Source organism: Nelumbo lutea, chromosome 3 (assembly GCF_056320005.1).
Source record: "Nelumbo lutea isolate HS-2025 chromosome 3, American lotus-T2T, whole genome shotgun sequence".
NCBI classification, from domain to species: Eukaryota; Viridiplantae; Streptophyta; class Magnoliopsida; order Proteales; family Nelumbonaceae; genus Nelumbo; species Nelumbo lutea.
In genome coordinates this window covers 35176791-35190128 of record NC_142686.1, presented here as the reverse complement: position 1 = coordinate 35190128, position 13338 = coordinate 35176791, and the positions used below count along the sequence as shown (strand labels likewise).

At 36.3% G+C, this 13338-nt stretch overlaps 1 protein-coding gene across 1 annotated transcript; it reads left to right on the top strand.

The window, feature by feature from the left end:
- Positions 1 to 4890: 4890 nt before the first annotated feature.
- LOC148864199 (uncharacterized) lies at positions 4891 to 11435 on the top strand. The gene is made up of 3 exons (XM_088974710.1): positions 4891 to 5957; positions 7251 to 7820; positions 10705 to 11435. Exons 2-3 carry the CDS (start codon positions 7317 to 7319, stop codon positions 11158 to 11160), a joined length of 960 nt encoding a protein of 319 aa, XP_088830836.1. The 5' UTR covers positions 4891 to 5957; positions 7251 to 7316; the 3' UTR covers positions 11161 to 11435.
- The last annotated feature ends 1903 nt before the right edge of the window (positions 11436 to 13338 follow it).

Genomic DNA, 13338 nt, shown 5'->3' with positions numbered 1-13338 from the left:
CCATAGCAGCTAAGAGAAACCAGGTATTTAAGATACTCTTTCCTTATTTCATTTCTAATCATGCATCGTTTTACCCTATTTTACTAGAGATCTAGGGGTCCAGTTATAAAAAAATTGATAGAGAGAGAGAGAGAGAGAGAGAGAGAGTGCAGCGCCAAATTATGTAGTTTTGTTTATCATTCACATTTACATTGTTAAGATTACAAAGCATTCCAAGGAGAGCTCTACAATTGCATCAACTGGACTGTTTTGTTCGAAAAGATAACCACTTACTAAAATAGAGAGCAGTCAAACAGGCTGAAGGACTTATAAGGTTCCTGTCTCACTCCAAGCAAGAAAGTTAAGCAAAAAGTAACTAGAATCAAGTAATCAACTAAACCCATTAACTCATAAGCTGCCTGATTAGAGTATCTCTTTACAAAACAAAAAGGAGATATTTAAACCTTGGACCTGCGCTAGGATACCAAAAAGAAAACATCCTTAACCAGAGAAACCACAAGCTTTTGCAAGACCAATGCCTTCAAGAATACCCATAGCTTCAGCTTGAACTGGAGAGGAAACATGGCAGCACTGGCAGGGGCCAAAACCAACAGTCTGAGGTCCACCATTACAATCTCCTAAGATAGCTCCATAATTGGCACCTTTATTTGCACAGAAGCCTCCACCAGAATTGGTTTTAACAGTACATGGGCACGGAGGACACCAAAAAGGTCTACTGTCAACTTAGATTAGGATGCTGGGCAGACTTTGGCCATTTCTAGAAGGAAAATCCTTCCTCACTGTCAGTTGCCTGTTAACCGAAAGCAAAATATCAGAGCTCAAAAATAACGAAGTTACGAGCCTTCCAAACATTCCACATTATCAGAATTGAATATAACTGGAGCTCCTGCTTCATATCAGGAATGGAGTTACACCTATCAAAGACGAGAACCAAATTGCAAAACATGGAGGCTGGGACTTGAGAGGAGTCCTTTCTGATGTTGAAAGAGCTGTCAAACCACACAGCTATCTACGTGACACAAACACAGAGCATGGAACATTGTTTCCGTGTCACAACCACACACAGGACGGATGTTGCTAGAAGCAGTTCCTCTTTTGACTAGGACAGAATAAACAGCAACTGCTTTTCAACCCAGCTACCCTGCCTCTATCACTAAAGAGAATCAGTCGAATCATCAATATGTTTTGCTAAGTGGTAGGTAGATCTTAGCCTAGTTTGCGTCTCGATAAATGATTTATTTGAGTAAGTACATTTATAGGCAAGTGTTTATTAAGAAATATTTACCTAGATAATTTATTCTTAAAGATGTATAATAATCGATTTATCCAATAAAATGACATTATTGAAAGGAAAATATTGTCCCATTATTTTATTAATGATAATGCAGGTGGGTAAATAATTTATCCAAGTTTAAGGAGAGTATTATTTCCCCAAGTAAATGAATCACTCGAGAATCATTTTTTGTAAGATTCACTAATACCAAAAAATTGAATGTGGGTTTATTTCTTTTTCATGGAATCTACCAACTTACCTGCCCCTATTTCCCTAAAAACGAACAAGGGCCTTAGAGTGAAATGTCCTCTAGGATTTGGAGACCACACCAACCTATCACCCCATTAACCCCTATGCAAGTTAATAAGCAAAACATAGTTTGCAATGGAACTCTGGGAACTTGGGCCGAATGAGATCCTCCCACTACCACTCATTTGCCATCATTAATTCCTTGACCCAAACCAAGTTTGGTTCATTTGTTCTTGAGTCAACAACCTTGAAGCCTTCCATCTCCAAAAGCCAAGGATCATCCCATATCCCCGTTTTTGAACCGGTGCCCACACTCCAATAAATTCCTTTGAGGAGAACTACTCTCCCACCCGATAATCTCTACCAACCTCAATAGCCTTTGTTTAATAGTCTTGATGAATATAAGAAATTTTTATTTTTCAATTTTTTAGTTTTGGTGACCTTAACCCAAAGATTGTCTCTTCGGTTCAATTTTTAAATATTTTATTATTTAACTATGACATCATGGATTCACCCAATTGACCCTTCACAATTAAAGAGGGACTAAGTTCAAATATAGGGGTTCCACACCCTTATTATTGTTTAGTATGTCAAATATATGATGTTAAAAATGATTCAAATTTTCTTTAATTGTTATATGTTTTTTTGCGTTTTATATATTTTTCAATTTTTATTGTTTAACTGTGGCAACACGAATTGGCCCATTTGGCCCAAAATGGTTTAATTTCTTACCACCACCTAGATAAAAACATTATTTTTTCATGTAGATTTTAAAAGTATTTTTTTATGTTATTAGAATTATTAATTTATTATGTATAAATTTAATTAGTGGAATTTAGTGATGAGAATAAATTAATGCTTTAAATATATGATTCAGTGAGGGGGAATGGGAGTTATTACCATAAATGTGAGATTTATTAAGAAGAATTGAATGCATTAAATAATAGTATTCAAATTATATTTTCTACCCTCACAACAAATAGACCATATTTCAAAAAAGGGAGGTATTTTAGTTAATAAAAATTCCAGAAATTTTAGAAGCTATTCGTACTTTTTATAGTAGTATAGATTTGTGTAGGAATTAAAAAACAAGACAATGTGTTAATAGGGATATCAATGACGACTGATTTAATCAAAATTTCTTTTCCAACTTGATTGAGGTTAAGGTCACCCTATGGGTTAGTTTTAGAGACCACTCTAACAAACATCTCTCTTTTAGATCTCCCAATGTCAGTTGGTAAACCTAAATAAATTGTAGGGTGACCCACTCTTTTCATATGCAAGAAATTGGATAGCAGTTTCTTCAATTTAGGATGGATATTAGGACAGGAAAAAAAGTATTTTGCAAAATTCACTTGTTGTCTTGAAGCTCTTTCATAGGCATGAATAGTGTCTAAAAGCACATGCATTTCTCAAAATTTGTTTTAATGAAGATGTAACTGCAAAGAGCAGATGAGAGATAGTAGGGCAATCTCTATTGAGTTTACTACCAAATGATTGTGCATTTACCACCAAAAAATTAATATTTGCAAATAAAACCTCAGAGCAAAGAAGAAAAAGTGTAGAGATAAGGGATCTCCTTATCTTAACCCCCTTTTAGGGTTAAACCATTTACCAGGAGAGCCATTGATAAGAATCTAGTAAGACACAACAGATACACATTCCATGATGGCATGATCCACCTAATCCAATTCTCTTCAAATCCTAATCTCCTCATTACCTTTTCAAGGAAAATCCACACAACTCGATAATAGGCATTGATCATGTAAGGATTCAAGGCAATGATTTCATGGGTAATTTATTTACTCTCTTCTGGGTTCTTAGTATTTCTTGTTAGGTCAGTTCCAGTTCTACCCAAATCCAATCCATTGACAGCCCTAGGCATCTAAAATATTGAAGAAAAAAGTACGGAAGGAGAAATGTCATTATTAAATGTAAAAATTCCTAGAACAAATTTTGATCAACATGGGACCATTGGGTCTACCATCCATGCCCGATCTGCATGATAATGGGTACTCATTCCTTATCTCCACTCATGTTGGAGCACCACCACCTTTTCAGAGGAGGAATGTATGCTCAGGTAATGCTAATGCCTTTCTTCAATGGGTCTTCCTATTCTCCTTTACTCTATATCAATCTCAACTCCACTAGTAACACCATTCTCAAACAAAACCAAACCAACAATCCCATCATCATCACCACACAAGCATCAACAGAACCAGTAGCAAACTCCAATAGAGTTGAAACTCTAACAGCTTTCCTGTCTTAAAGAATTGGCCTACATAACAACCACCGAAACAGAACCTGTGGATAGTAGAGAATTTCATGCTCACAAGAACATCTGTGGCCAGGACTACGCGTTGCGCTTTCACCCACATCATCAGTATTTCCATCTTGATAAGTATATATGATAAAGGATGAATTAGTTGGTACCTGTGCAATGCACACGATTTTTTTTAACTGAATTGTAAATTAGAGTTAATGGGCTTTTATAGAGCCTTAGATACCTATAAACACATTACCATAAAATTTCATCACGGATATATCCCTTATTTAACTCTTCATCAAACTAAGATTTCAATCTAAACTATCTTATTGGCTAAGATATTCATTTCTTATATGCCCTTGATTATACCATTTATAGACCAATCAAATGATCATAATATATTAATGAGTTATATTTATTAAATATATTAATAAGATTTATTAACATTATTTATAGACCAATCAAGATATGCATTTGTTCGCTCCTTGCTGAAACCCCCAATTTACCTCAAACACCAAACACCTAAAAACCCCTCCAGTTATCATATATACTTATCAAGATGGAAATGTAGACGTGAAAGAAAGGGTAAATGTAGAAATTGGCATTTATGACATGCCTCGATTAAACAAAATGAACCCTAACTCTGATGATCTGACTGACAATCTTTTATTTTTTACATTTTTATTATATGTATAATAAAATTTTATTATTAAATGATCTTTTTTAAATATTTAATTTTTATTACCATTATTATTTTCTTTTTCCACATTTTTATTATATTCGTAATAATTTATACTACTTTATCATTTTTAACATAATTTTTTAATTTTTATTATATTTTATATTTTTTATTATTTTGTAATATTGTTTACAATATCATTTTACTTTAATCGTTTTCGTTTACTTTTATTTAAATAATGGCTTAAGGGATAAATTTGTAAAATACGACAACGTTTTCGAACCGCTGTTGACTCGGAGCGGTTTATTCGAAACGGTTTTGAACTTTTAATAGTTTATTCGAAACGGTTCTGAAACCCTCCCGAACGGGCCCTAAAACTGGGGGTTCGTCCAGCTAATAAGAATAACTTGATCGAGAAGAAACTCGAGGAGCAATTTGAGGGCTTTGGAAAGAAAAGAGACTCAAATCAAAGCCAGAGCGCAGAGGAGAATCGGAGCAGGAGATTAATTAGGTACAGCCGTACAGCTACAACTAGAGAACTGGAGAAGGAAATTATCAATTAGGAAATTCGATTGAAGAAATCAGGAGCGACAAAAGTCTATATATTGGCGTCATATCCTAAAAAAGAAATCAATTTCTCAAACAGAAAAAAGAAATATATTGTATGTGTGGAGGAGACAAGAGAGTTCGACTGACAGAGGATCGAAGAACTAATGTGGAGGAATTAGTTGAAACTAATGCTGGGAATTCTCACACAAACCCAGGGATCGAGAAAGTAGTAGAGGTAAGTTCGAACAACTTGAAAGGGTTGGGGGGAATCAACGAAGAATCCAAGGTGTGGCAGTGGAAGTAGTCGTCATTGACCACCTTCCTGCTCAAGAGTATACAGAAGAAAGAGAAAGTATCGAACTAGGCATCTGCAAGAAAGTAATGATACTGGGGTCGATGGTGAAGGTCATGATGAAGATAGTTACTCAAGTGACTTAACTGAAGATGAGATTCGGGTGGATGAAACCCATATTATCGAGAGATCAATGGACTTACAAAGCATGGTGAATACAAAAGTAGAAGTGAACGAGTCATCGGGGTTCTTTCTCTTAAAGAGTTGGAGGAGAAATATAGGAAGCCTATGAATAAGAGTGGTATAGGGTCTGAAAAGCAAGCAACTGAGGCATTGGACGGACATTTTTGTCGACTGCCTGATCAAGGGAGGTAGAGGGTCTAAAATCGTGAGAGGTTGAGGGAGAGGAGATAGAGGAGGAAAGCCATTTAATTTTGCGTTCCAGGTGGTGGGATTGATGGGCAGCATTATTTATTTATTTTTTTGAACCTGAGGGGCTAAAAGTGACAGCTTGCATTTTTACTTCTTGGCATGCATATTATTCGGGGCATACTCTGAATTGTTGAGGAGAAATGTCAATTTAAAACCTTCTTAATCTGCAGGGTTTGACAGAGTTCTGCACAAGTATAAACAACTGAAATCATTTTGGGTAAGAACTTCTGCTGACAATAGGTAGAGCTCATTGCTTCCACCGTATTGCTTGTATGCTCTTTCTCTTTTCTTTCCCTCATTTCCTAACTTGTTCTTTTTTCTGATTTTATTGTTTATCCTTTGTGAGATGGGGATAGGACCTGAAATTGAGGTCATAATTAATTTGATAGGAAATCTTTTTTTTTGTAACTGTTTACTATTTTTATCTAGTTTCACTATGAAATATATTTAGATTATTTTTGCTATCAAATAATTTAACCTATGGTCTACCTCATCAGCTTCTTTTTCTTTTTCTATTTTTTCCCATTTTGTCTCCCATATGAAAGGGCTCTTCCTCTGAGCATTATTACCATTTCTTTGTATGTCAATTTCAGCACTTATATCAGTTTATTATTCGTTCTTCCATTCCAATTTCCATGGGCATTCCCAGCAAGTAAATTAGTTCCCCCGCCAAAAAATAAAGTAAAATAAAAAGTTCGTTTCTTCACTGAACTATGGTCCAAACCAGCAAATAATGCATCAAGGTTCTCCTATTTGAGTTGGTTACACTGAACTTTATTAAGGGCTCAAATAACCTCAAGAAGCTCAAAACTTAATGCTACGTATTTGACTAGAGAGTAATGCCATATAATTTCAAATGAACTCAGTGGAACACGTCATTTGCTTTCCGGTGAACTTCACCTGCTATTTGGCAATTAAAAAGGCCATTAGCCCATTACCCAATTTTGGTCCCAGCTATCTGGGATCTTGGTAGGAGTGGACTGGATACCGACCTAACATTCGGCTTTTTTTTGACATAAAGTTGCTGCCCATTGGCAATTCTGGGTCTGAAGTTGTAGTTATTAAAATTGCAGTTATCTCTCTAATTTTTTGTCAACCTTGACTTCAAAGTTCATGAGAAGAATAAGAAAGGTGTCCTTGGTAAAAGGATAATCAAGTATAATCTCTATTTCCCCCCTTTTTCTGTTTTACTGAATCACCCAAGCTACTAACTTAATCACACTGTTTTCCTATAAACCAATAGAAAACATTCAAGATTCTGTACTGGACTTCAAAGTTGTTTTCTTTTTTTTTTTTTTTTTCATTTCTAACACTTTGATTTGGATGTGTTTAAAGGTTTGACTAAGGTAAGATCCTACAGCCTAGGATAGTGAAGAAAATCCAACTACTAACTTCATCACACTATTTTCCCATAAATCAATAGAAAATATTCAAGATTCTGTACTGGTCTTCAAAGTTAGTTTTTTTTTTGGTTGTCATTTCTAACAATTTGATTTGGATGTGTTTAAAGGTATGACTAAGGTAAGACCCTACAGCCTAGGATAGTGAAGAAAATCCAACTAAAAGAAAAACAAACATGGATGATGTTAATGTACATGTGGGGAGAAGGCGGCAGTTACCACTATGGATGCAGGGTGTAGTTGCTGCTGACCAGGTAAGGAAGTCTAGGAATGAAGATGAAGAAAAATCCACTTCTGAATTAAGATCTGTGACATCTCAAGCTCCAGAGCTTAAGAAGAAATCCACAACTAAAAAGCTTGACAAAGAGGTTGAACTTTGTGACAAGGAACCTTTGAAGATGGAGTCAAACTTTCATAGAAAATGTGAAAAAATGGAGAGGAAAAGGAAATTATGCCAGAAAGATGTGGTTTGTGAAAGTCCTAACCACAGAAAAGGTGATTTGCAGAATAAAAGAACCAAAAGAAGTAACATCATAGTACCCACAGTCCAGAAACCTGCTTCTCAAAGGAAACAAAGAGGAAATTATGAGCATGGAAATAGTGAGGATATTGGAACCCCATTGCCAAGTGAAGAGGATGGAGAACTGACAATGGAAGATCTAATGACTATTGCCAAAGAGGTGATATACCTCTCCTTAATGCAATAAATTAAATTAACATTAGATGGTCTATTTTTGCCTATTGTTATCTTCTCAATTACAAGTATAAAAAATTTAAATATGTTCTGAAATTGGTATTCTGGTGTTTAATACTTTCAGATGTTTCTCTGATATATGATACCCCTTAGCTCAACTAAGAAAGCTCTGAGTTGCAATTATGTATCTCCACCCCACCAGGATTGAATTGAACCATGGGATTTAATTGCAGAATTGATAAACAGCCTATATACACTACCAAATGATTCTAGATAGTAATTACATCCTGTCTTTTTTTATCAATAACTGTAAATTTTTGTTAACAGAGGGAAAGTAATTTGTGAGCACAATAAATGTATGCAAACAGTGAGAGATAAGCTCTTTTAACTCTCCCTAAAGAACTCGTTTTCTTACAATTGTGCTCAGAATAGCTGATCTCTTCCCACCCCCTAGCTACAGCATTGGCTAAGGAATTTGCACTTTATGTTTTGCTGCATCAACCATTTAAGTTTCTTTCTTTCATTGTTATAGCTACATAATTTTGCCTCCTCACTTTGTAGTCACCCCACAACCAGCTTGGAGTTTCCTTCAATAACTAGTTTTCTAATGTTTAGGTTTCTTGCCATCTGTACTCCTTCAAGCGTTGCCATAATCTCAGCCCTTAGAGAATCTCCTACACCGAATGATCCTGAAAATAAAACAACTATTTTGTCCTCTTCATCGCTAAACACCCCTCCTCCTATTCCTGAAATGCCTTACCCAAGCTACTTCCATCAAATTTGAGCTTAATGAACCCACCTTCCTGTGAAGACCAAAGAGGATTGATTACATCCTTATTTATAGCAGAATCGACCACTTCCTTTCAATTTCTAATGATGTCATCCACTGAAACATTAAAGAAGGGTTCCAAGGACTTCAACAAATGAGCCACTCTAATAATAATAGTTTTAATGATAGTGCTTTGCTTTTCTCCTTTTCCAAGAAAATTCTTGAGTTCCTTTGTTCCTATATAACCAATCTTATAGCATCCCTTGTACATCTCCACATGATCCTCTATTTTGTCCAAACAAAAGATGTTGAGACAAAAAAGCTTTGCACATTGTTTGTGAGATTCAACCTACACCCAAACAAAAGATAAAAATCATTCCCAAATGCATATTACAAAAGGATAGGAGCTTAATATAAGTGATAGCATACATTGGTTTTACATAGAACACACCAGTGAGGGGATAAACACCACTTCGATCTCTTTCTTTGGAGCAAATCATAGGTATTAATTCTTAGGATAATTTCCCAACAAAAATCTCCAACCCTTGGGGGGATAGGCTTACACCAAATCTCCTTGATAGGAAAAGACTGCCTAGTGCTAGAAGCGGGTTGAATTAAGGTCTTAAAGAAGGAAAGGACAAGAGAAGGAGCTAGAAGGAGAGGGTCCAAATTCAGCTATCAGGTTTAGAAGGATTTAAAAAACATCCCATCAAGGATTTGAAATAAAGTAAAAACACTGTTTAGTTTAGAGTCCCTTATACCCCTCCTAAAGCTCAAGTCCAGTTGAACCCAATTCTTGAGTTAGAAAGAAAAAGGAAAGTGTATAAAGACTCGTTTTTGAAGTAAGAAAGTGCAAATAAAGAAGGGAGTTGTTTCCCACCTAAACATGTTCCCAAAATTTAATATGGTCCCTAATACAAGGATCATACCTGACAAAGGGAAGGATGGTAAAATAGCATGAATGGCCTTCCAGGGAGAAGCTTGGGTTGCCCTAGCCAGATTTCCAGCATCCTAAGATTCCCAACCATTTGTCAATAGCCAATGAATTCTCAACACCACCTTTTTTTGAAGAGGGAAAAGTATTATAATGCAATAGAAAGAAAACTAAATACATCATCCCATGTACAAAGAGAGCTTGTACACATGAAGGTTAGCTAGGGTAGACCTAGTCAAGGAAATCCTACCTCCTAGTGAGAGGTAACCCTTCTTCCAACAAGCAAGCCTCCAAGTGAATCTTTTTAATACAGGGTTCCAGAAGCTAAGACTTTCTAATACAGACTAATAATACACATGAAGGTAAGCCTAAATATATAAGGAACCATTGAGATACCACACACCCCAAAATAGCTGCACAATTTGTTACCTCTGTCTCAACCATGTTAACCCCTTCTATAAAACTCTTATCAAAGTTACCTTGAGGTTTGACATTTGTTCAATAAGTTGCACAGTTAATTTCAAGTTTCTAACCCACCTTAATTCATCTTCTTTCATAGAATAGAATTGTATCATTTGCAAGCTGCAAGTGAGTAATTGGCACACCATCTCTACCTATTCTCCACCTTCTCACTAAGTGTGTGAGTCAGCCCTAGAAATTAGCCTACTGAGAACATCTGCAATGAGGGTAAAAAGATAGGGAGAAAGTGGGTCACCCTATTTGATCCTTCAAATAGCAGGGAAGAAATCCATCACTGTTCCATTCATCAACACTGAATAATGGCACTCCTGAAGGCATCCCATAATCCACTTGCACCATCTCTTCTGAAAACCATAATTTCTCATTACCTCCAACAAGAATGACCAATCCACCAAATCATAGGCCTTCTTCAAATCTAATTTGCAAATTACACATTTTTTCCTACTCTTTTCATATCCTCTACACTGCTACACATTCATGGGCAATCAAAATTTGGTCAGTAATTTGCTTATTCTGAACAAAGGCCCCTTGATTAGATGCAATGATGGAAGGATTTGCCAAATCGTCAGAGATAAGGCTTTAGCTATTATTTTATGAAGGCTATTACTGCAACCATCTTAGCATACTTAGCATCAAAAATAAGAATTACAAAATAATGGGAAGCAATTGGCTACCATATCTGTGCAGTATGTCAAAGCTGAGAAGGAGATGGACCATCAACAATCTGCAAAAATGGAACTAAAATTAGAAAACCAACTTCCAGCCACCCTTTTATGCAGAGACAAATCCGAAGAGTCTCTCAGGGTCAATCAAGGCAACAAGAAATCATTCACACATACAGCAATAGGATCCACTTCTCATCTTACTGAGACTAGATTGAAGGATGAAGATGGTTCAGCAAGTGAAAGTGTCCTAGACAATCCCCACAGAACAGGTGATGCTACTGCAGATATGTTGGATCTATTTTTGGGTCCATTGCTTAAGAAGCCCCAAGATAAAGAAAGAAAGCTTGAATTTGTTATGGAGGACATACCATCTTCCCGTGAGTTCAAGAGTCATAGCAAGGTTGTTGGGGAGGAAGCAGTCCTTCTGACAAAGAAGAAGAGCAGCCTTAAAGACAAGGTTGCAATGTTCCTTGACTGAATAGTTTGTTTGTATTTGGAAATGGGAAGTTCTACAGCACAGTGAAGCAGCCTTATGGATGTTACAGAACCTCCCACAGTTTATGACTATATTTGCAGTCAATGATGTAGCCTTGACCAGCATCCACACCACAGGTTATAACATACTTATAATGGAGAGGTTCCATATACATGATAATTGCAATTTATGAGGTAAATGTTGTTTCACACTTTTTTTTCTGTAACTATTTTGTAAATAAAGCAATATAAAGGATTGAAGTGATAGAATTACATAAAGGCTGATTGTACTTCTGTAATTTAGTTATATTTAAATTCATGATCTGGCTGATGAATTATCCATGGGAAATGCCACGTGTCCTGCTTCATTAGGGAGGGCCATGCCTTGGTTCACTGATGAATTATGTGGTCTAGCATATACCGAGGTACCTAAGGAGGCCCATACTTGGCAGACAAATTGGCCAACTTTGGATTGATGAAAATGGATCTGCAAGGATGACTATTTCAGAACATAGTTTATAGGTTTGGGTGGGATTTTGTTTGGTTTCTGGTTGAGTTTTTTTCTTATGGTAGATTATCATGTTATTATTGTTCCCATTCTCTTGTTGCATATTTATATATAGGGGTCACTTAAATGGGAAAACTCAAAACAGAAGAGTAATCCTCTCTAGCTTGTACTTGGCAGTGGCAAGCTAAATGTTGGTTGTTGATTGGAGTTACTGGCAGAGGCAAGGTGGACTGGATAAAGAGTGGTTTGAGGAAGAAATTAAAGGAGGCAATATTTGAAATTTGTTTGGAGAATGATCTGGGTGCATGTGATGTTACTATGAGTTTCTTTTAGAAGTTCTGGCATATCATCAAGATATGTTCAAGATTTTTGACGACCTCTATGTGTTTAGTGTGATCAGGAAAAAATTAAATCCTATTTCATTGCTGCCATTTCAAAGAATAACAATAGGGCCATGAAATGTTTGACTTAATAATGTCAACTGTTTACTAACAGTGTTTTAAAAACCGACCCGGAGTCTGAACCGTTTTTGCCTCTAGGTTGTGGGCCATTGATTCAACTGGCTGGGTCAAACGGTTCAGACTGTGAAAATATATAGTTATATATAAGTATGTCTTAGATATGTTATATGTATTATTTTTTATTTAATATATATTTTTAAATTCAGTTTTTAATTTTTTTATTTATAAAAAATTAAATTTGTAATTTGAGGCCAAAAAAGGGATTTTTTTCATGAAAATAGTGGGGCAATGTGCCTTGGGATGCATTAGATCTTGAAAAGCTACCCAAAATAAAAATAAAAAAAAAATCACCCTAATTGCACATCGAATTTTATAGCATTTGAAAGTTTGCATATATTCTGTAACCCGATCACTGGGTTGAATAGATCAACTGTCAAACTGACCAGGTCAATGGTTTTTGACTGCTCAACGGGCCTTGACTGAACTGGACTAGGAATTCTAGCCGGGTGACAGTTTGAACAAGTTTGACTGGCCGGGTCGTGGGTTGAAAACGTGAAGGCTTAATGGAAAAGCTGATAAAGAGGATATTCTCTCTCTCAGCCAACCCATAGTTGGGGACAAGTGATGATGACCATCAAATCAGATGGTTCGGCCATCTAGCAAACAAATCTAAAAAGTGCAAGATTCCTTTGTATGTTATATATTCATACACATACCAGCTATCTTGCATATTTTGTTTGAGACCTACCATCCATCCGATTAACATTAAAATTTTGATCTGGGTTTTTCCGCTTGATCTAAAAGACTAGGCTGGTTTGTAATTAAAAAAAAAAAAAACTCCAGAATGGAGCCCACACCAGAGACCGGATCTCCTGAAGGCAAAATCTCTGCATGCATAGCATCCGGCTTCACTCATAGATGTATGTTAAAATCTATGGGGAGATATTCCCAATGTGGTTGGATGCCTGCACCTGGTGCCTTATAAATGCCCAATATGCACGTTTCAGCAGAGTTCAAATCAGCCCCCTACAACGTCCCACAGCATATCCCTACCGTGTATTGGGAATATTTCCCGATGACAATACTAGGAATGATGATGCCATCATCGGGAGATGTTTCCAATACATGGCGGGGATGTGCTGGGGGATGTTGTGGGGGGCTGATTCGGTCTTGTGGGAACATCTTCCATACTTAGGATGTGTTGTGGGGTACC

Bases quoted from the DNA above. Each gene is read 5' to 3' on its own strand.
- LOC148864199 (XM_088974710.1), top strand. From the start codon at position 7,317: ATGGATGATGTTAATGTACATGTGGGGAGAAGGCGGCAGTTACCACTA. The intron at 7,821-10,704 runs GTGATATACCTC...ATATCTGTGCAG, and splicing joins TAATGACTATTGCCAAAGAG to TATGTCAAAGCTGAGAAGGA.